This window comes from Mixophyes fleayi, chromosome 12, assembly GCF_038048845.1.
Source record: "Mixophyes fleayi isolate aMixFle1 chromosome 12, aMixFle1.hap1, whole genome shotgun sequence".
In the NCBI taxonomy this organism is placed as follows: Eukaryota; Metazoa; Chordata; class Amphibia; order Anura; family Limnodynastidae; genus Mixophyes; species Mixophyes fleayi.
Genome location: NC_134413.1, coordinates 31364081 through 31385766, shown reverse-complemented (window position 1 = coordinate 31385766; position 21686 = coordinate 31364081). Strand labels below are relative to the sequence as shown.

The 21686-nt window shown below is 42.4% G+C and overlaps 1 protein-coding gene across 5 annotated transcripts in view; it reads right to left on the bottom strand.

Moving 5' to 3' along the window:
- Nucleotides 1-21686, bottom strand: part of SLC35F4 (solute carrier family 35 member F4) — a 180027-nt gene that overhangs the window by 12287 nt on the left and 146054 nt on the right. For all 5 annotated transcript variants that reach the window (XM_075193580.1, XM_075193583.1, XM_075193582.1 and 2 more), the window contains one exon: nucleotides 10097-10316. In XM_075193580.1, the coding sequence (XP_075049681.1) occupies nucleotides 10097-10316 (220 nt within the window). The remainder of the gene's footprint in view (nucleotides 1-10096; nucleotides 10317-21686) is intronic.

Sequence of the window (21686 nt, the reverse complement as noted above, 5' to 3'; positions counted from 1 at the left end):
TGATGGGATGGGCAAATGGCATAAGTTTTAAAGCCATAAACTCCAACCCAAATAATATAAAATAATTATATGAACTTAATTTAATGTGTATAATGGTGGAAAAATAGGGGACTGTCCTGGAAAAACCAGGACAAATAGGAGCCCTACTCATCCTTCATCTTCTTGCCTTCAACTTCCAAAATTCAGCTTCTGTGGTATGTATGCGGTAATCAATGGACAAAGAACCTTATTGCTGGTGAAAATGGGTGTTGTCAGTGGTTATAGGACTCGCTTTCACATTGTACAATACATGAAAAGGGTTACCGCTGACAATAGCATTGTTATCACCGTGATAGCGCTCTCAACAATAAATAGAGTCCTCCATCTGCAACATAAGCTGTTACATCAGTCACTGTAGGCTACACACTGTAGAGGAAGGTCAGACAGTCAAAGACATACAAAAGAAAACATTGGACAGATATTTCTCCCCCTGTCCTCCAGGTTGGTGCACATATGCCCTCTACAGGTCATTCACTTGAACAACAGACACTTCTAATGAGCCTCTATTTTACCCTGCTTAACTGAAGCAATCAAAACAATTGGACTCACAACATAACCACATCTGTGCCATAGTTCCCAAATTTTAGGAGTTCTCCTAGATTCAGGGAGAGCAGTGCAACCTTCTGCATCCTGCCCACTTACCTAGTGAAGTTAATCATGCCATCTTGGCCCCAACCCCCTGTATTTTGATGCAATCATGTGATTCGCATGACCACGCCCCCTGCACCAGGATCTCTCCTCCTGGATCTCTTGTAGTGGGGATCCAAAATATTGGCAAATATGATCTATGCTTCTAACTTCATAGTCCATATTTCCCTTACTGCGACCCTCATAAACTCAGCTTTTGCTAGCATAAATAATATTGGGTATAGTCTTAGGTTTTAGAGATTTGTCCATGGAATTTTTTTTATCCCAATTTTTTAATATTGACCAGCTTTCACTGTGTTTTCTTGTTCTCTGGGCTTTCTTAAGCAACATTTATTAATGAGGAGTATTTTTAACCACAAAAAATTTAAACATAACCAAGTTTAGTAAATGTGCCAAAGTCTGCCAAGAATGGACCACGTGTGATGAGATTATTTACACCATCTCAGTAGAAATAGGTCTCTGGAAACTATTTTCAAATTTTCGTTGTGTATATAAGGTACTTGAAGTGGCATTTACAAAATATTGCTCACAGAGACTCACAAATACAAAGTTTATTTTGTGATAATGGATTAAGGCTCTGTTAAAATTCTATCCAGTTCATCACATTGGTCACTTTGCTAAATTCACATATATGCTTGTTTAAATAGGTACGATAAACAGATTAAATAAATGTATAGATTAGCTGCCAGATGACACGTGTGTTTAGTGTTTTGATAAAACATTTAAATTCTATGTCTATTCTGTGCTTCACAGCACAACAAAGATTGCTGAATGGACCAAAAAAAGTATTTTATAGAGCTTTTTCATTTTTTTCCTCCGATTTTATAAATTTAACAACCAGCATCTTAGACTTTAAGGGCTAGATTTACTAAACTGCAGGTTTGAAAAGTGGAGATGTTGTCTATAGCAACCAATCAGATTCTAGTTATCATTTATTTAGTACATTCTACAAAATGACAACTAGAATATGATTGGTTGTTTTAGGCAACATCTCCACTTTTTCAAACCTGCAGTTGAGTAAATATACCCCTAAGTCTTTTATATTGTGAGTCAGTCAGTCAAATCAGGAAAATATATGTTTCTAACACACTAGTGATGTTAGTAATGTATAGGCTCCTGTAAATAATATCTGTATGAACAGTAAGTTATGCCATCATTTCTAATTAGCGAGTTCTGATGTCATCACTTCAGCGTTTATTAGAAAACCTGTGTATTATAAAAAGTAATGCAATGTTCGTTATAATGGTTATTAAAAGTTACCTACATTTTTTTGACTTGTATTAAAGCAATCAGCTTGTGGCTTTTTGCTTTTATGTGGTAACAGAACTTTGTGATTTCTAATATCCGTATAATTTACAGTAGGAAGTGCATTATCCCATTTCAAATTTAATTTCAGTAATCACCTTGAGATACATCTGTAAACGTGTCTACTGTTGTTTAAACTGAATTTACAATAATTACTATTAGTTTATTTTCCATTTGAAATGTCATCAAGTGTGAGGTCAGTTGATGTATTGCAAGTGGTCATTTAGGCTGACACAGATGGGTATTTTGGAGGTGGAGGTTTAGGAGGCGACTGTTGGTGTTTGTTGGCAAGGTGATTGGCATCATTTATATAAATGACCTGCCTCTCAAAATGCCCAAAATTCTGTGCAAAATTGACTGTGCTCTCATTAACCCAAACCATGCCCAATTAATAACGAATTTGCCTAATCCAATAGGCCATCCCCTTTTCTCTATGAATAAATTAAGGTTACTTCAGGAAATAGTATGGTTGTGGGTGAATAATATTGTACTTAGAATACATCACATTATCTGTTCTAATGCAAAAAGGAGACTAATTGGCCCAAAAAAGTGTTGCGTACAAGTATTCTTCATCTTTAATTTTATAAAGAAATTGACCAATGTCATGTGCATACTGTATATTTTAGGCATGAACAGGTGAACAATTGAGCTTCCAATCAACTTAGTCTACCGTGAGGGCCGCATGTGCTTTATGCTCAGTCCTCCAGGTATGCTGTGTGACCTCCCGACATTGTGTAGAGGAGGTCATGTGATGAGGAAGACAGCTGTCCCCTTCTGCCTCATTCTCTGTTTATTACAAAGCAGGGAATAAGATCGGGAGCAATCGGCTGCTGGGTGTCACAGATTAAGGCTCGATGGGCTGCTAGTGGCCCGTGGGCCACCTGTTGTCCACCACTGCTTTAGACACAAAAAATGTAATTTATGAAGCTGCAAAAATGCAGATATACAGCACAAATTAATTTTGTGACGTCATACACCTATTATATGCATTTCACATGGATTATCTTGTGATTACCAGACAATATATCCACTATACTACAAAAGTAACCACGGGGGAAAATGTTTAAGTGTTTTTTGTGATTTTAATATTTCAATATATTGCCAAACAAGCCCCCTATATGTTCCAAAATCGAAACCCCTATATGTCCAAATTTTATTTAAATCATGCCCAAATCATGTATTTCCCAGCTACACCAAGGCAGAGCAAAACCATGAAAATGGGTCTGGTTATAGTGGCATTAATCACCTCTGGCTCTGAAGGGGTTAATATTCTTCATTTCTTGCAGCTTTTAGTTGATCAAGTCTAGATGTGGCTACTATAATAGAACAATAATGATGTGAAACACGCAGCAGAGTTCAGCACATGTCCCCTCTGAGACAGTTCCTGTACAGTTTGGGTGACCTGCTCTTTATGACAAAGCTAAAACGGCTTCAAAAGAAATGAAAATGGGGGAGATAAATCTTGTGGCTGGGACCAGTGACCTGTAATATTTTTCTCTTTGCTCAACAATTGAAAAGGAAAAGAGCTTATCTTCCCCTAAACCAAAGATCAAGCTGGCAAGAGTATAAGGACTGTCTGGCTATTTATGATGGGCCAGTGAACCACTGACATGCCATCTACAGCTCTTCCTCTTAGTCTTTAAAGATATTATTAACTAAAGCTTCTAAAAAGGAAGACTGGAGGTGTTGCCAATAGCAACCAATCAGATTCTAGCTGTCATTTTGTAGAATGCTGTAGTTAAATGATAGCTAGAAACTGATTGGCTGCTATGAGCTTTAGCAAATCTACTTATAAAATAATTCCTGATTTTTTTGTTATACTAAATGAACTTTATTGACTGACATATTTAAAGGACAACACTAATGATAAAACTTCCTCTGCTATTAAATATAGGCTAGTGTCCTTTAATCAGTGTTGCAAAAATACAATTAATAAATCATACTTGTCTACTTTAATAACGTCCCATCCTGGGTGGTATTTAATTTTCATTGAGGCCCCGGTCCTTCCCACTTCACTAGGAAGTGGGTGGGATCCTGGAGAAAGACCTGCTCTCCCGGGGGTCCGGTAAATCTACCAGGACATTCCAGGAGAGTAGGCGAGTATGTAATAAATTAATACAAATAACACAATAATAGAAATAAATATCAAGATGTTACAAAAATAAGATACACATGAGTACAAAGTAATTACGTAGTAAGTCAAAAATATATTTGGAGCTGTTGTGTGAAGATCCCCTATGCCAGCTCTCACCTGTGATATATATTGCTCTATTCATTACTATGTATTTTATGTAAATAAACTACTTGTAAAATTCACAGCTATTTATGTGTTTTAGGACCTTATCAGAACTGAGACAGTAATTCAATATTAGGTTATTTAATATATACCAAAGAAATGTTTCTGGGTTATTTTATTATTATTGTTACCACTGAAATTACTTTTATTTGGATTTTTGGCTTTGTATAATTGCTAAATGCAGCCCCGGTGGGGGAAGGCAGCCGGCTGTGACATCACAGCAAGGACTGGAGATTAGATAACACAGAATGAAGTCTGAAGTGGGAAGGGTGGGCCAGACAACCCTAAGGCTGTATATCATTTCCCAGAGCAACCAAACAGGATTACTTCCTAGGCAGCCAACCAGTGCTGTATTTTGTAAAGCTCATAGGTGCCATGTTGTATCTGCAAATATTAATGTTTGGACAAAATAGACTTAATGATATCCATGTGTTTGAAAGTAGACAAATCATTTACAATATTTAAAATAATGGTTTAATAACGAGGAAGCATTTTTCATAGGCATTTTAGGCTTACTTTGTGTAAAGCTCGATATGCACCCAATTATCGGGCCAATCACACGATAAACAACTGTTTGGCCCAATATCACATCAGCGTGTACGTTCCAACAATAAACGATTATCGTTCCAAAGCACATTATAAAATTTAATTTGATTTTTAAATTGAACTAAAAAAAACATGTTACCCTCTATATCATCTGGTTATATCTACAGTTCGCACTATGTTCTGTTCTATTCTTCTTTTTTATGTTGACCTACGTTGAAGCATGAAGTTATTGGGACCCTCTCAGAAGACTCATCCCTTTTCTGTTGGAATGTAGGACATTGAGATATTGACTATTTATATTCTTTATCATTTAGTGAATTTTGGTCACAATTATTTGGGTTCTGTTATTTGACCTTTACTGTTTTTGCTTGTCATTCTATCATCATCATCATCACCATTTATTTATATAGCGCCACTGATTCCGCAGCGCTGTACAGAGAACTCATTCACATCTGTCCCTGCCCCATTGGAGCTTACAGTCTAATATAGACACACACTCACAGACAGACAGACAGAGATTGGCGCCTGTCAGCAAACTCCTTGTTTGTTTGTCTATATTTATAGGGACTGGTGTGACCTATTTTTTGCTACAAGCTGCCTTTCAGTTTGATCATTTGTTGCGCCTTTTGGACATCCTTTTGTGTTTGACTCTAGGGATATCTGCCTACACTGCTGGCTGGGAGTGCGTACACACTTCCACATTTGCCCGACATCGTTCCATTGTTGATCATGATTTTTAGGAAGTTTATAAAACCAAGTCAAGAGATGCGATATGTTTTGGCACGATAATACATGATATGCATACACACTCTCGTAATCTCTAACCAAACGGTCCTGAATCGTATGATCTGTACGACAATAGCAAAGGTTTACCAAGCTTAAGGCTATTTTACTATTAAATGCGGGTGCTATTGATTGAATGACAGGGCTAGTTGGGAGCAGGGAGTACTAAGGGCAAATGTATCAAGCTGCAGTGTGTGAAAATCACCGTTTACAGTGATGTTTTTCGCAGTGTTGACTTAACGTACATTGTGCATAACATACATGTAACATGTAGTAACACTCAAGTGTGAGTAGGTGGTCTATAGTGTACGTACAGCCCAGAACCTCAGATCATCTTAATCTACCGCAGTGCACACAATGATGACCAATCATCCACAGACCCTACACCAAATCTGCATGATGCCACACCCTCTGCATGCTAGCCATACCTCTTACTACAGCAAACTTTGGAATTGGAGGGGGACACCATATAATGTGCTCACTCCAGGCGCCATGGCTCCTTGCTGGTACCATTGCACTCATAATGAGCTGGTCTTTTAAGTACTGATATCGGTCTGTGAAGTTTTGACTCATTTTCCATCAGATAACCTGATATATTATACATTACTTGGCAGAAAGCGTACCAACACTACAGGCTTGCGCATTTGTACAATCTTAAAGTCACTAACATATTGCAATGGCATGGATTTAAAATGTATTCCACATGATCGTTCTGCTCTATCAAAACTCAATCAGGTCAATCAGATTTTGATTGAGATGGCTGAAAAATGTGGCCAGCCGATGGTTGTGGGTAAGTGGTCATTAGTAATCCACCAGATGTCTCAGTGTGTAAACTGCCTTAATTCTAGAAAATACCAAGCTCTGTGGGACAATAAATCCACGGATAATCTATGGCATGCATAGAAAAACCAAGGTCCAAAATACTACAAGCTGAACCCTTTATGGATATATTACTACATCATGCGCAGAGAACAGACCTACTTTCAGCAAACACTGGCTTCTAAGAAGAATGAGCTAAAACCTGTCAATTAAAACAGTCAGACGAGCAGAATTCCTAGTTGATTAAATTTGCAAAAATATGTGTGAGCCACTAACCACTTACATAATGATAATAGGGAGATCTGGGAGGTCTGCACCTGCTATAAGGTAAATCTAGGCTTCCCATAGGATGTATAACCTGTCCGCAGTGCTGGGGTACATCCTGGGAATTTCTTGCTCATCCCTGGAAAATCTATATTTTGCATAGTATGCCGAGATGGATGCATCTAATGGGAGTATATTTACTAAATTGCGGGTTTGAAAAAGTGCAATTGTTGCCTATAGCAACCAATCAAATTCTAGCTGTCATTTTGTAGAATGTACTAAAAAAGGATAACTAGTATCTGATTGGTTGCTATAGGCAACATCTGCACTTTTTCAAACCCCCAGTTTAGTAAATATACTCCCTGGTTTGCATTGAATGCACATCTGCCAGATTCCTGATGATGTCATCATTAGTGCGCAGCTTGAATCTACCTCCAGTCCCCGCAAGAGATAAACTGTGCTTATCTCTTGCGGGGAGCAAGAGAGCAAACTTTCTAAAGCATAAACAAGATAGTTGGAACATAAAAATTAAGCAATTTTAAAAGCAACTGTTCTCATAAGTTGTTTACTTAAGATGATGAATAGTTTGCAAACTGTCTATCCAAAGAAGGTTGAAGAAACCTGAAGGTTGAAGAAATCCTAAGGGATGTGCAGTCATAAATGTGGTGATATGGTGAATTTTAAACAAATTGTGATCACTTTCCCTAGCTTTCTGTGTGATGTAAACTGGGTAAAAAACACTGTGCAGTTGTCACAGGAGGTGTAACTGCTCTTTAATTTACGATTTCATTGTTGATAAATCTAATATGACAATACCTCCTGACAGGTGAGTATGTGGTCTGCGTCCAGGTCAGACCAGTGACAAATCCATGGGGGGGCAATCGGGGCAATCCCCCTCCCTCCAGCAGTAGAAGCATAACATTTAAAATGCAAGGATGGCGATCAAGGGATGGGGCCAGCCAGGACTGGCCAATCAGTCTGAAGAGGGCGTGACTATGCTAAATTTCCCCCCCTAAAAATAGTCTAGGTCCCCCCTGGGTCAGTAGATAAACATGCCCTTACTGTACTTGACCTACGCTTGCTTGCATCTTCCCTACCCCTGCCCGGCTCTCCAGTCGTAAGTAGGCATAAGTATAAGATGTATACAGAAGTGGAAGCTGCTCAATCAATTTATAGGCTATAGCAGGTGCTTGAAAGGGTGGGGTTATCCTAAAAGAAACAAACAGACACAAAAAAAAAATCCAAAATTTTTCCCCCAGCACATTGCTATAGCCAGCAACAGATCTGCCATTTCTACTGTAGATAAAAATGCAAAAGTCTTAGTTGCAAACATTTGCAAATGTATGCTAAAGCCACCCGTCACTCCAAGGCGCTTTTGCTAATAGGGTGGTCCTAACTCTAAACAATGAGAGTCCCATATATTTAGGCCATACATATGTGTTTTTAAATTGAGAGCTAACTTAGCAAAGATGTACCCCAGAAGCCTCCAAACAGCAATTCAGCGCAGTACTCCCCCTCAGCTACTGACATCAATATGCCTCTCAGCAGGGCCGGTGCAAGGTTGCCCGGCACCCTAGGCAAAGCTTAAGCCCATCAGCTTATGTCACATATGCTAGCCACATAACACCAGCTTTACTCACATGCCCCCCTGCCCACTACTTGGCTTTTTTTTAGTATTTCCCACTACTTGGCTCTCCTCTGTTGCTGTCTATTAATGTATTCTGTAGATGATATATTAAACATACTAACACATGCAAATAAATAGAGAAAAGTAATCTAAATGAAAGATAATCTAGACCGTTCTATTTTATTTGCATTTGTTAATGTATTCTGCAGATGTAAAATTAATTATACTAATAGAGGGCAACAAAGGAGAGCCAAATAGAGGGCAAATACCAAAAAACCTAAATGGCTCGTTAACTATCCTAGAGTAGTCCCAGCAAGGTGAATTAAAGCTGTGATTCATTATGCATCGCTGCATTTTGTCACTGCACTATTTTAGTACAAAGTCTCCATAGTCTCTAAATCAAGGACATTTCTAAGTGCAATCCCCCAATTTCCTGTTTTCTCCAGCCTCCTCCCCCTCCCCAATATTCTGCAGCATCCATCCCCCCCTCATTTTCTGTAGCATCCATCCCCCCTTTCTGTAGCCTCCATTCTCCCCCCCTTTGTATAGTCTCCATTCTCACCCCCTTTGTATAGCCTTCATTCTCACCCCCTTTGTATAGCCTCCATTCTCACCCCCTTTGTATAGCCTCCATTCTCACCCCTATCTGTAGCCTCCATTCCCCCCCCTTGTATAGCCTCCATTCTCACCCCCTTTGTATAGCCTCCATTCTCACCCCCTTTGTATAGCCTCCATTCTCACCCCTTTTGCATAGCCTTCATTCTCACCCACTTTGTATAGCCTCCATTCTCACCCCCTTTGTATAGCCTCCATTCTACCCCCTTTTTGTAACCGTTGTTCTCCCCCCCCCCTTTCTGTAGCCTCCGTTCTCTGCCCCATATGTATAGCATCCGTCCCCCGTCCCCTCCTGTTTTCTGTAGCCTCCTCTTTCCTGTACTTACCTTAGTTTCTTCATTTTCTTTCCTTTCTCTTCTTGCTCACTTCTTACTTCTTTCTCTCGGCTCCTCTACACTGGCAGCGGCAGCGTCGTGACGTCACTACCCGGCGCCAGAAGCCGGGAACCAGGCGCCGGGTAAATTTTAAAATGCGGTGCTGCTACAGTGCAGCACGCTCTAGGCAGCTACCAAAGGCTGCCTAATGGGAGCGCCGGCCCTGCCTCTCAGACAAATGCAGAAGTGGAGCTGCTCAATCAATAGCAAAAGTGCCTTGGAGCGGCGGGTGGCTTTAACATACATTTGCAAATGTGTGCAACTAAGACTTTTGCATTTTTATCTACAGTAGAAATGCCAGGTCTTTTGCTGGCTTCAGCAGTGTGCTGGGGAAAATTTTCTATAAGTGTAAGATGTGAGTCTACATAGGGACTTGTGCTTAGACATTTTAGTGTGCAGTATTAAAATGCATATTTTACACACACAAAAAACGTCCAACCATGTCCTCCAAACACTTCTCTGGCTTATACTTAGCCGTCTTTACCTTTACCTTTCCCACATTCCTTCTTTCTACATCCCATGGCTCTGTTGGTCTCTCTCTGCCTTTATGTGTTGTCCCTCTAAGGCTCTGTACTCCTGGTTGGTTTTCTGTAGCACAAATACCCTCAGCATCATTCACCATAAGGTGTATGCAGCTGACGCATTTCTCAAAATAGTGATTAAATAAAATGACGTTAATAAGAAAATCCGGTAAACTTAAAGTACATCTGTAATATTTGGAGGGAGAAATATTATAAAAGTATAATTAATAGAACATAAAAGACAGGTTTGAGTTCTTACCCGTACGCCCATGAACTTGTCTTTCAACACAATCCATGAAAGCAGGAACATAAAGGCTTTGTTGCAGCAGAAGAGAGCAGACACATCGGTGGCTGTCAGTTTCTTAAGAGCTAGTAAGTAGAGGTAATTTGTCAAAGTCCATAGAATGGAAAAAGGAGCAGTCCTTTTAAGAAAGAGTTTTAACGTCAAACCGTCTTCTCCAAAAATTCGACTGCATTCCCTGTGGAGAGAAAAAAAGTATTGTTTCTTATTATGATAATGCTCATAGATTGTCACCTGGGCATACACCAGCATTAGCGTGACTGTGCTCTACTCCAATTATGGATTTGTTTAGTTGACTGTGGAAGTGAAAGAAGCACGGTGTAATGGATTTTTTTCCTTTAGTGTGACAAGCATTACTGCACAACATTGCATTACTGTACTTTAAATTTTTATTATATATTCTGTAAATGTTATGTTCAATAAACCATGTATCTGATGCAATAAAAACACAAAACGACTTTTTTTGTTCCAAAGTTTCATGGATAGGGCCATATTTCTCTTTAGAATTATTGAGTAACCTCACTCCCAACTCTGACGCTAATTAGTTACTGGGCTGCGCACACCTGGAAAGTCGAATTATGCCACGCCCCTGATCTGATCAAACTCCACCAAATCTGACCAAAGCACACCCATTTCTATCAAATTTGCACCTATTTTCTTTCAACTTCTGACTATCCCGATAATTATCCTGGAACTGTTTGCATATTTGCAGCATTCTCTCCCACATCATGTCAGTTAACAAAATAAAAGTGGGATGTGGTGAGGAAGAGTCCAAAGCTCTGCCCCACTGTTTTGATACAATGGGCAGACCTCGTCCCTTATAGTGGGACCACAGGCAGGGACGCCAACAGAGGAGTACAGGCGGTACATGCGTAAGTGTCCAAACCTGTCTACAGGGCCCACAGTAACCTGTCTGCTCTGCCCTTGAATTGAACCTTTTGTTAAACTTTTGTTTCATTTACAGCGATGTGGTGGATCCCAGATATTTATAGGCTGTTTGCGTGCTGTGCGTTCACCTCATTATCATGGATTGTGCTCCCAGCCGATCAGTGACTTGAAACTGCTACATCACGTCAAGAGGCAGCAGAGGAACAAACGACAAGGTAAGGCTTTTACTGTATTTTATTATATCTTATAGTGCCATATATAGGGCTTTACTTCTTTCAAATATTGTTCTACTGCACTAGAATCTGGATGTTGCAGAACTAGCTAATGTTATCTCTAATTCATTTGGAAATACACAGGGCTCAAGAGGCATTGGGAGAAACCAAAGTGCCAATCCCCTATTGTCTCTGAAACGTATCTTTTACTTGCTTGCCTAAGAGCTTCTTTCAAATATCCTTGTCATCGTATTCAAGCTTGGGTATGCTGGCAACTACTATGAAGTTACATGTTCTCAAATAGTTTTATGTTGGTTATCTAGTGGTATGCAAGGCTATCTAGAGTATATAGACTATATACAGTATCACGGGAGGGCTGGCAAATTTTAGCCTCGGTGGCAAGACTCGATTCAGCAGCCTATCTTAACGGAAAAAAAAAATGCAGGTGGACTAGTGAGCCAGCCCAAGGTAGATCACTATGGCAGCAGCCCGGGGGTACAGATGCCCCCCAGCCCTGCCAGCCCCTGTACAGTACTAGCATATGAGGCTATCTGAATGTATTTTGTCTAAATATGGCATATTGTGGGGCTATATGTAGTATATAAAAATGCATAATAAATAATAAAAGGGAAGAGGCATAAGGAAGCGGTAGCTCAAAATGCATAATAAAGTATTAATAAAAAGACATAAAAAAAACATTTTTAAAAAATAAATTAAAAACAACTTATAAGTAAACTGATTCTTTTTATAGACAGAAGAGGTTCACTAAACTTTATGTTTGGAGTATATGTCAGGAAAAAGATATTTAAATCCCTAAATCTCTGTAAGAACAGAGATGCCCAAGAGTGTGGAGACATTATTAACCCTTAATGCTGGAGAGACACATTGAAATATTCAACATCAGCCTATATAATGATATACATGTGATCTGCATATATTGATTAATATTCATTTACTATGCAGTGTCTATGTCAATCTGCTATTTTACTAATTAGTTTGTTTTTTTATTTATATGTTTTTGGTTCTATACTTATTAGTAGGAGATCTTTTGGAATATCTAATATAACAATTTTACCAATCATCGCACATTTATAAGACCACCACTTTTTGTTTTACTGCTGTTCACGTGATACTATGGGTAAGCAAGGAGGTTTGTGTATTGTAAATGTAGAAGCTGTTACAATGGCTGACAAATACTGTATAAGAAGCAGCAGCTTCCTGTCATATCACTGTGTGTACGACATGTTCTCTTCCATGCTGGAGAAATCCTAAGGGGTATAGGGAGAGGGCAGGTTGGTGAATTCAAGACAATCAATGTGTTTTCAGCTGGCTTGTAACTAACCCAGTCCCTAGTCATATACTGTACAGTCAAGAGGGCAGATTACATTGTTATTGTGTGAACCTGTTCTCAGGAATGGGGTAATAGCATGTGATACAATCTTGCCAGTGTAGTAATGTTCAATCATTTTCTTCCCCAGGGCCTGGGGAGGTATGATGGGCATGTAAGGGGCAGGTGGGGTGGTGTAAGGGGCATGTTGAGGTATGAGGCAGAGTTTTGGAGTAGATGTGAGACCTGAGGGCTTGTGGTAGTCTGAGGACATATGGGGCTATTTTGGAGCAGGTGGAATGTCGAAGTGGTGTGTGGTGGGATTTTGTAGCAAGTGAGGGGCATGTGGGGGCATTTTGGGATGTGTGATGTAGGTAGTTTTTGGGCTGTGGGTGGGTCCTGTCTGTCTCACTTGTACAATTCTGGTGGCAGTCCTGATGACAGGTGTGGTCAGGACTGCTGACCACACCTCCAGACGTCCCAATGTTACTAATTATGCCCACAGTCCAGGAGTGACAGGGAGAGCCCCAGTGCTTCTTAACACAGGGCTGGGAGGGGGCTATTTTCTGGGCTCCCAAATACATAAAGGAACCAACCCTGGTGGACCAGCCCAGGGTTGGTCCACCAGCCCTGGGCTGGAACCCCATACGAGCGGTTTCCTGCGAACACCAGCCATGACAACCTAGTGCTGGGGCTGGTTAAAGATTTATGGGCGAAAAGGTGGGGGCTTGCCGCCTATTTTTATATTATTTATTTCATTATTCTACATATGATCAGATAATGTCTACAGGCAGCACACTGTCATCCCGTGTAAGCTGCGGTCTCATATATTTACAATACAACAGCAAACCATGTGACAATCCGTGATATTGCAAGTAAAACTTATCAATGATTTGGTGTTTAATGTTAAAAGTATGCCTGGAGGAAATGTACAGCATGGGCTACACCACAGTGGCAGAATTTCCCAGCGCTAAAATATGATTTGACAAGTGCTATATCTGTATGTACATGTTTGTATGCCTGAAGCGCTTTATTATATTGCTGGAAAGTGTCTAGAACTCTGCTTTTGTGCTGAAAGGAAACGGGAAGGTGCAAAATGGTTCCCATTAAAAGTATAGGACAAGACCTGGTTTACAGCACTTCTGAGCAGGTAGAAAAACCAAAACCTTCAGCAGGAGAAAAATGCTGTAAGTCCATCCGTAAAATTAGGAAAATCTCCCGAAACCTAATATCTTTAGTTTATTTAAATATTCTCATCTTGTGAAACAAATTCAAATTTTTCCACATGTGTGCAAAACTGACACACTTGTGCACCTAGTCCATTCAGCAAGTGCTGATCCATCCATTTTCATCAAGTTGGGTGCAAACGTTGGTTTATGATTTCACAAAAGAGGATTTGCCCTGTTGTATGATCATGGTCATATTTCTTTATTGGTGAATCCCACATAATTAACATACAAGTGCTGTAGCTTTCAGTGATCTTTCTGAGTAGAATGTCTTTACACACACTTTATATTTCAGTGCTTTATTGTAGGGTGCTGTTTGTTAATCAGTCATTTTATCAACACAATTTAGTATAAACCTGTACAAAATTTGTTGTGGCACAACAAATAAATCTGCTTGTGTTGCAGATTAAGGGGGACAATATGCTTTTTTATTCTGCGCATGTGCACAAAGCACTAGTTACAAACTGCATTGTGCGCATGTTCAGAAGTAATGAAGTGTATTCTACTTGTCCAACTCAACATGACCCCCTAATTGTGTAACACAAAATTACTTCAGATGCTACTGTAGAACTGGCGACCCAAGCGGGTCGAACCTGCGCTTTAGATACGTACCCTGCTGGCAGAGAACTACATCTCCCAGTGGGCATTGATGAGGGGGAGTCTGTGAAGGAGCCGTTATAAATGGAAATTGGAGATTTTGAGAGGCACTCAGGGAGGCAGACATCTCGAGAGAGAGTCCGCTGCAGCCTGTCAGAGAGAGAATAGCGGGATTTTTAGAGGTCTCAGAGACAAAGGGATTAAGGAGAGAGACACTCTGAGGGAGTGGAGAAGCCTTTACAGTGGAGGAGTGGAAGCAGCTACCAGACTCTATGCCGGAAGCCATGCTGCAAATGCAAGCTGGAGACCAGTTGGATAAGTAACACACATCTAGTTTATTAACATTAAAGTATTAGTATTCCCATTTAATAAATAAACCTATTCAGTGCCGTAACTAGACATCTTGGTGCCCTGGGCGAGACAAGGCACCGGCGCCCCCCATTTAAGTGGGAGTGGCAAACATAATGTGTGGGTGTGGCTAGCACTTTACTGAAACAATTCATATATATATATATATATATATATATAATATGACCATTTAAAGTATGCAAAAAATATATAGCAATAGGTATTCTAATTTTTATGCACTTAATACTGAAATAAGAGCAGAAAAACTGTGTCTTAAGGAATTGTAGACTGTAAGCCCCAATGGGGCAGGGAGTGATGAGAGGGAGTGATGAGAGAGAGAGGGAGGGAGAGATAGATAGATAGAGTTCTGTTGCCCTTTACAATTGTTAATTTATAAAGCAGCAAAGATGCTGAAAACAAGTTTAAAGAGATCATGAAATACTGGTTTGCTATCGCTGATGTGAATACTGAAAACAAAACACTGAGGTGTTCTTTTAAAACTAGAGACAAGGATAAAGGGCAACAAGAAAGACTGAATGATGCCTTTATATTTGGCATCTCCACATTAAATCACTTTAGCGTAGTTAAAATAAGGATTTGTGTAGTTGGTTTGCGCTATAAATCCAAAGAGACCATCTTTGTTTTCAGACTGCACGAGTGTCCATTAAAATGATCCCCTCTCTATTTTTTTATACAGAATGCATTAAGGTGAGGGTCTCAGCAAGAGAAACGGTGGGATTATTGTACAATTATAACAGTAAATAACTAAAGAAAAGTAAGCACTTAGGAAAAAAAATTCAAAGTGTGTTTCCAACTTAAAATGACTATCCCCTGTTTCGTACGTGCCGATCTATATTTACGAGTATATTCCTTTGTCTTTCTTACGTCCATCTGTATTTTCAGTCATTTATAGTATCCAGTCTGTGGGTCTGTGAGAAAGAAGAGCTTGGTGCTTCTGCCCACAGTGGAACGCAAACTTGCGTTCCAAATGACGAGCTTCCTGTCGGTGGAACGCACATGTGTTCCACTGCGGAACTTAAGGGCAGAAGCACCAAGCTCTTGTAAGTTAGTCTCTCTCTCTTCAAGGTATGGAGTCAGGTACCGGGCGGCAGCTGCGCCCCCTTGGCCTTGCGCCCTGGGCAACGGCACCGCCTGTACCACCCTCGTTACGGCCCTGTGTGGGGGAGAATACGCCTAGCACTTTACAAGTACTGGACTGGTCTCCAATCCTGTACAAGTTTCTCGTACCTGTTCTTGTAGTATGACCACATGGAGCTGCTGCTGTCATCTTCCGCTCACTTGATGCTTGTCCGGATCCTGCTGGGGCCCTGTTTGGAAAAATATTTTTAATATTCACCACAAGGAAAGGAATCTAAAGCAACAAGTGAATAGTCCAGGCCTCCTTCCTCTAACCAGCCCTGACATGAAATAAAAGTACCCATGTTTTATAATCAGGTCTCCTTCTCAAAATTACATTAAAAAAGGCATATTTTCAGTCTTACCAACCAACATTAAATTAAGAGCACTCCCATTTCACAAATAGGCCCTATTCAACACCAACTCTGTTCCACATTCAATGAAAACACCCCCCAAAATCCCCAGTAATAAATTAAATTAATAGCCCCCACCACCACAATCATCCCACAAGTATAAGAATAGCCCCACCAATAAATTAATAACCCTTATTCCCATTAAATTAATTGTCACCAATAAATGAATAGTCCTACTCCTGTTAAATTAATAGACACACAGGCTGAGGGGGGGGGGGCAGGGGGGAGAGGAGACACACAGGCTGAGGGGGGTGGGCTGGGGGAAGAGGAGACACACAGGCTGAGGGGGGGGGCAGGGGGAAGAGGAGACACACAGGCTGAGGGGGGGCAGGGGGAAGAGGAGACACACTGGCTCAGGGGGGGTGAGACACACACTGGCTCAGGGGGGGTGAGACACACACTGGCTCAGGGGGGGTGAGACACACACTGGCTCAGGGGGGGGTGAGACACACACTGGCTCAGGGGGGGGTGAGACACACACTGGCTCAGGGGGGGGTGAGACACACACTGGCTCAGGGGGGGGTGAGACACACACTGGCTCAGGGGGGGGTGAGACACACACTGGCTCAGGGGGGGGTGAGACACACACTGGCTCAGGGGGGGGTGAGACACACACTGGCTCAGGGGGGGGTGAGACACACACTGGCTCAGGGGGGGGGGTGAGACACACACTGGCTCAGGGGGGGGTGAGACACACACTGGCTCAGGGGGGGGGGGTGAGACACACACTGGCTCAGGGGGGGGGTGAGACACACTGGCTCAGGGGGGGGGGTGAGACACACACTGGCTCAGGGGGGGGGGAGACACACACTGGCTCAGGGGGGGGGGGAGACACACACTGGCTCAGGGGGGGGGAGACACACACTGGCTCAGGGGGGGGGGAGACACACACTGGCTCAGGGGGGGGGGGAGACACACACTGGCTATGGGGGGGGGAGACACACACTGGCTATGGGGGGGGGAGACACACACTGGCTATGGGGGGGGGGAGACACACACTGGCTATGGGGGGGGGGGGAGACACACACCGGCTATGGGGGGGGGGGAGACACACACTGGCTATGGGGGGGGGGGAGACACACACTGGCTATGGGGGGGGGAGACACACACTGGCTCAGGGGGGGGGGGAGACACACACTGGCTCAGGGGGGGGGAGACACACACTGGCTCAGGGGGGGGGGAGACACACACTGGCTCGGGGGGGGGGGGAGACACACTGGCTCAGGGGGGGGGGGAGACACACACTGGCTCAGGGGGGGGGGGAGACACAGTGGCTCAGGGGGGGGGGAGACACAGTGGCTCAGGGGGGGGGAGACACAGTGGCTCAGGGGGGGGGGGGGAGACACAGGCTGAGGGGGAGACACACACACACACAGGCTGATGGGGAGAGACACACACACACACAGGCTGAGGGGGAGACACACACACACACACAGGCTGAGGGGGAGACACACACACACAGGCTGAGCGGGAGACACGCACACACAGGCTGAGGGGGAGACACGCGCACACACACACACACAGGCTGAGGGGGAGATAGGGGGAAGGGGAGAGAGAGAGATTCAAATACAAAGAGAGAGACAGGGTAAGAAACACATGCTGATTATTACTTACCTACATAGCTGGAGTACAGGCTGGTGAAAAATGCAACAGAAGCTTGTGGGCTGTCCAGGGGGCGGAGGGTCCTCTGCTGAGCAGTCTCGATACTTGTAGCAGGCAGCTTGCTGTGCTGGACAAGCTGAAGGGCTGACCACGGGGGATGGGCGCCTCTTTCAGCTTGCTGTCACTCAACACAAAGTGGGCGGGCAGATCGGCTTCTTGTAGGAGCGTCCTGTGTTGAACTGCACAGGAGCTCCTTAGTGTATTTTGACTGTAAGGTGGCAATAGAAGCTGGAGTGCCTCTGCAGCATGGCGCCTCCCACCTCCCCGCACTGCTTATATCGCGATCTGCAGCGCTGACTCTGCATCAGCCCCAGATGTGTACCTGGGGCTGTGACTTGTTTAATAACAGGGGGGGCCATGGCGCCCCCTAGACTTTGCGCCCTGGGCGGCGGCACCGGTCGCACCACCCTCGCTACGGCTCTGAACCTATTTCCTTCCCACCAAACAGCCCCAGCAATAAATTAATAGCTTTTACGTATAATAAATATACCTATTTTCCACAACCGTCACTGCCATTAAATAATTCATGTTCACATTTAATTAATAGACCTCATGCTCCTCAAACTCAGCCCCACATTAATTTAATAGCTCCCAAACCACCCCTCTTAAATTACTTGTCCCCACTATAAAATTAAACTGCCCCACCTTCACCCTACAAATAAAATAGCACCCATTAGTTAGCCACCAGCTACCACACACATATTACATTGTCACAAGCCCGCTGTGCCATCACACACACATTACTGTGCCACTTCATCACCATGCTGTGCCTCCTTATGATCACACTGCACCCTCCATGCTGCTTTGGCCCCCTTCACACTTTGCCATGCTGCCTTTGCCCCTTTTCACTCTCTGCATGCTGTTTGTGCTCCTCCTTCACTCTCTGCCATGCTGACTGTGCTCCCCCTTCACTCTCTGCCATGCTGCTTTTACTCCCCCTTACTTCCGTTCCTTCACTTACCTTTTCTATAGGCTTCTTTCTTCTCATCTTCTCTTCTGTCTTCTTGCCGACTCCTCTCTGCGCCGCTCCTCACTGAACGTCAGGCTTGACGTCATCACGCCCGACATTCAGTGAGGAGCGGCGCAGAGAGGAGTCGGCAAGAAGACAGAAGAGAAGATGAGAAGAAAGAAGCCGATAGAAAAGGTAAGTGAACATTCAGTGTGAACGGAACAGAGAGGAGGGACTCTGGCGCCGCAGTGACGTGAGTAATTTTTATTTCAATTTTTTTTTTATAAGTTACCCGCTTTCCCCACCAACGAAGAGGGGAGCGATCACCTACCTTGGCCCCCCGGCGGCCCAGTCCGACCCTGCAAGCACAAATGAACAAAGGTTTTAACCAGGTTTAGAACTTAGTGGCGGGAATGACCCCATATAAACCATTTATCCTAGTTTCAATGCACTTATCAAGTGCTAGTTAGCAGCTGTAAAGTGCAGTAACAGCAGATAGGTGTGTATTAACCCTTAGTTCTGCAGAGAGATGGACAATTTTAAATATTGTTTCCAGCCATTGGGGACCAGAAAATTAATACAAATATTTGCAAATAATGTTTTGTATTTGAGAGCTTTAACAAAAAATAAAACCTATTGCTGTTTTCCATGAAAGGGAAATTTTAGGCCAAAAAAAAAATATTGGTGGAAATATACTAAAAAGGCTCCACTGGTACTGACACTAGAAGAGTGTCATGCACTGAGACCGAGAGATAAAGCTACAATGGCAGCTCCACTGTTTAGGGATTTTTATTCCATTATTAATGCATGCCTTATAAAATGTAACAGATAATAAAGATAATTAAATATTAATTTATATATTGTCCTTTTATATATCTGTGCTCTGTCTATGTGACAAGGCTATTTAAAGAACATAATTACTTTTTAGAATATTAAATCAGCAATCCTAAACAGATGTTTGTTCTTCTTTAAATAGCACATTAAGTACTTATTATGCATACACATTTTTTAGCTATCCTCCTACAAATCATTATCTCCTTTTCAAAAGCTCTCTGGTTGGCAAACAGAAATTGCTGACAGACACAGTCAGTTTGCTACACAGACACAGGCTCACTGACTTCAGCATTTCATGTGATGGCAGAGGGAAGAAAAGGAAAATGTCAAAGTGAAGACAGAGCTCAGAGGGGCCTTTCAAAGTCTCTCTGCTCACTTTATCATGTGACTAGTTGCCATGGCAGTTCAGAGTCATAAATCATTAATAGCAGCCTCAAGAAATGAAAGAAGGGAACAGGTAAATACCAACATTCTTCTTACAGCCTGACAAAGTGATTTATGGTAAAAAGAATTTTTGTTAAAAAAATTACAATCACATACAGTACAAAATCTGTAAAATGAAAGGTCATGTCCGAGAACTCCATAATGTAATAAAATGCAGAAGATTCATTGGTGTGATGATGTCATTGAGATGCCAGTAACTTCAGAGAAGGCAGCCTGACCCTGAAGTGCTAATTAATTGCAAAGCTGTTTTTTACCCCTATTTCTCAGCAGCCTTGGGTGTTGTAAGTTCCACAAAGCAACCATCTCATTAATAAGACAGACAAAGCAAACAGCAACAGATTCATTTGAGTATAGCTGAATGGTTTGTCACTGTTATCTTACATTTGCAGCTTAGAAACTAACCATTGACAGGAACATCTCTCCTGGACCCAGTGTTTGCTCAGTATCATTAGAGTATTAAACTAAAAGGAATTCATCACCGCTAACACACTACAATACATTAACTGTTCTGCACACGTAACGACAATTATCCCAGTTAAAACAGTGACCATTTTGTATGAATTTACTTTACGGAGCCAACAAAGTGGAAAATTTTTGATTATCTGCTCTTTAGTTAAAAGGGTTTATTCAACAATATTGTATTAATATGGTAAATTGCCCCATACATGGGCTGAGCGGCCAGATCAATTCTCAAATTTAGCCACACACCTGCAGCCAGATGTGGCAGTTTGGTGAATGACCAACGGAGAATGACCAAATCTAGTGGGGTACCATAAGCGTGGTTAGACAATGAACATCCATGGACAGATGTGGTCATTATCCATCCAAAAGGACCATTCATCCAGACATCTGATCAGATGTTGATATCGATCGACAGTCATTTTGGGCCTATTCACAATATAGCCCACTCACTGTCTTGGTCACTCCCTTGACCTAGACTTCTCTAACTTTCCATTCCCACTCTCTGACCACAATCTCCTCTCCTTCACTCTATCCTCTGCTCCTGTTACCCCCCTCTCAATCAAATCCAACCTTACCAGATGCAATCTTGTTGCTCTTGACCCTACTTCTTTCTCCTCCTCTCTGGAAACTCTTCTCTCCCCTCTTCCCACCCTAGTCTGCTCCAACCAGATGACCATTCTCTACAACTACTCCCTAACCACTGCCCTTGATACCCCTGCCCCCCTGTCCGCCTTCGCTGCTCTATTCCTCAACCTTGGTACTCCAAATTTACCTGCTTCCTTCAAAGATGCTTTTGTGCTGCTGAGCGCCTCTGGAGGAAAACTCATCCACTGGCTGACTTCCTTTACTTCAAATTTATCCTCTTTTCCTATAATTCCACCCTCTCCCTCACTAAACAGCCCTTCTTCAAGTCCCTCATCTCTTCTCTGTCCTCTAATCCCCGCCGCCTATTTTCCACGTGCAACTCTCTCCCCCCACCACCTCCCATCCCGCTCTCCCTATCTACCTTCAAGGCCATCAGACTCAATATCTCCCCCTATCCTCACCCT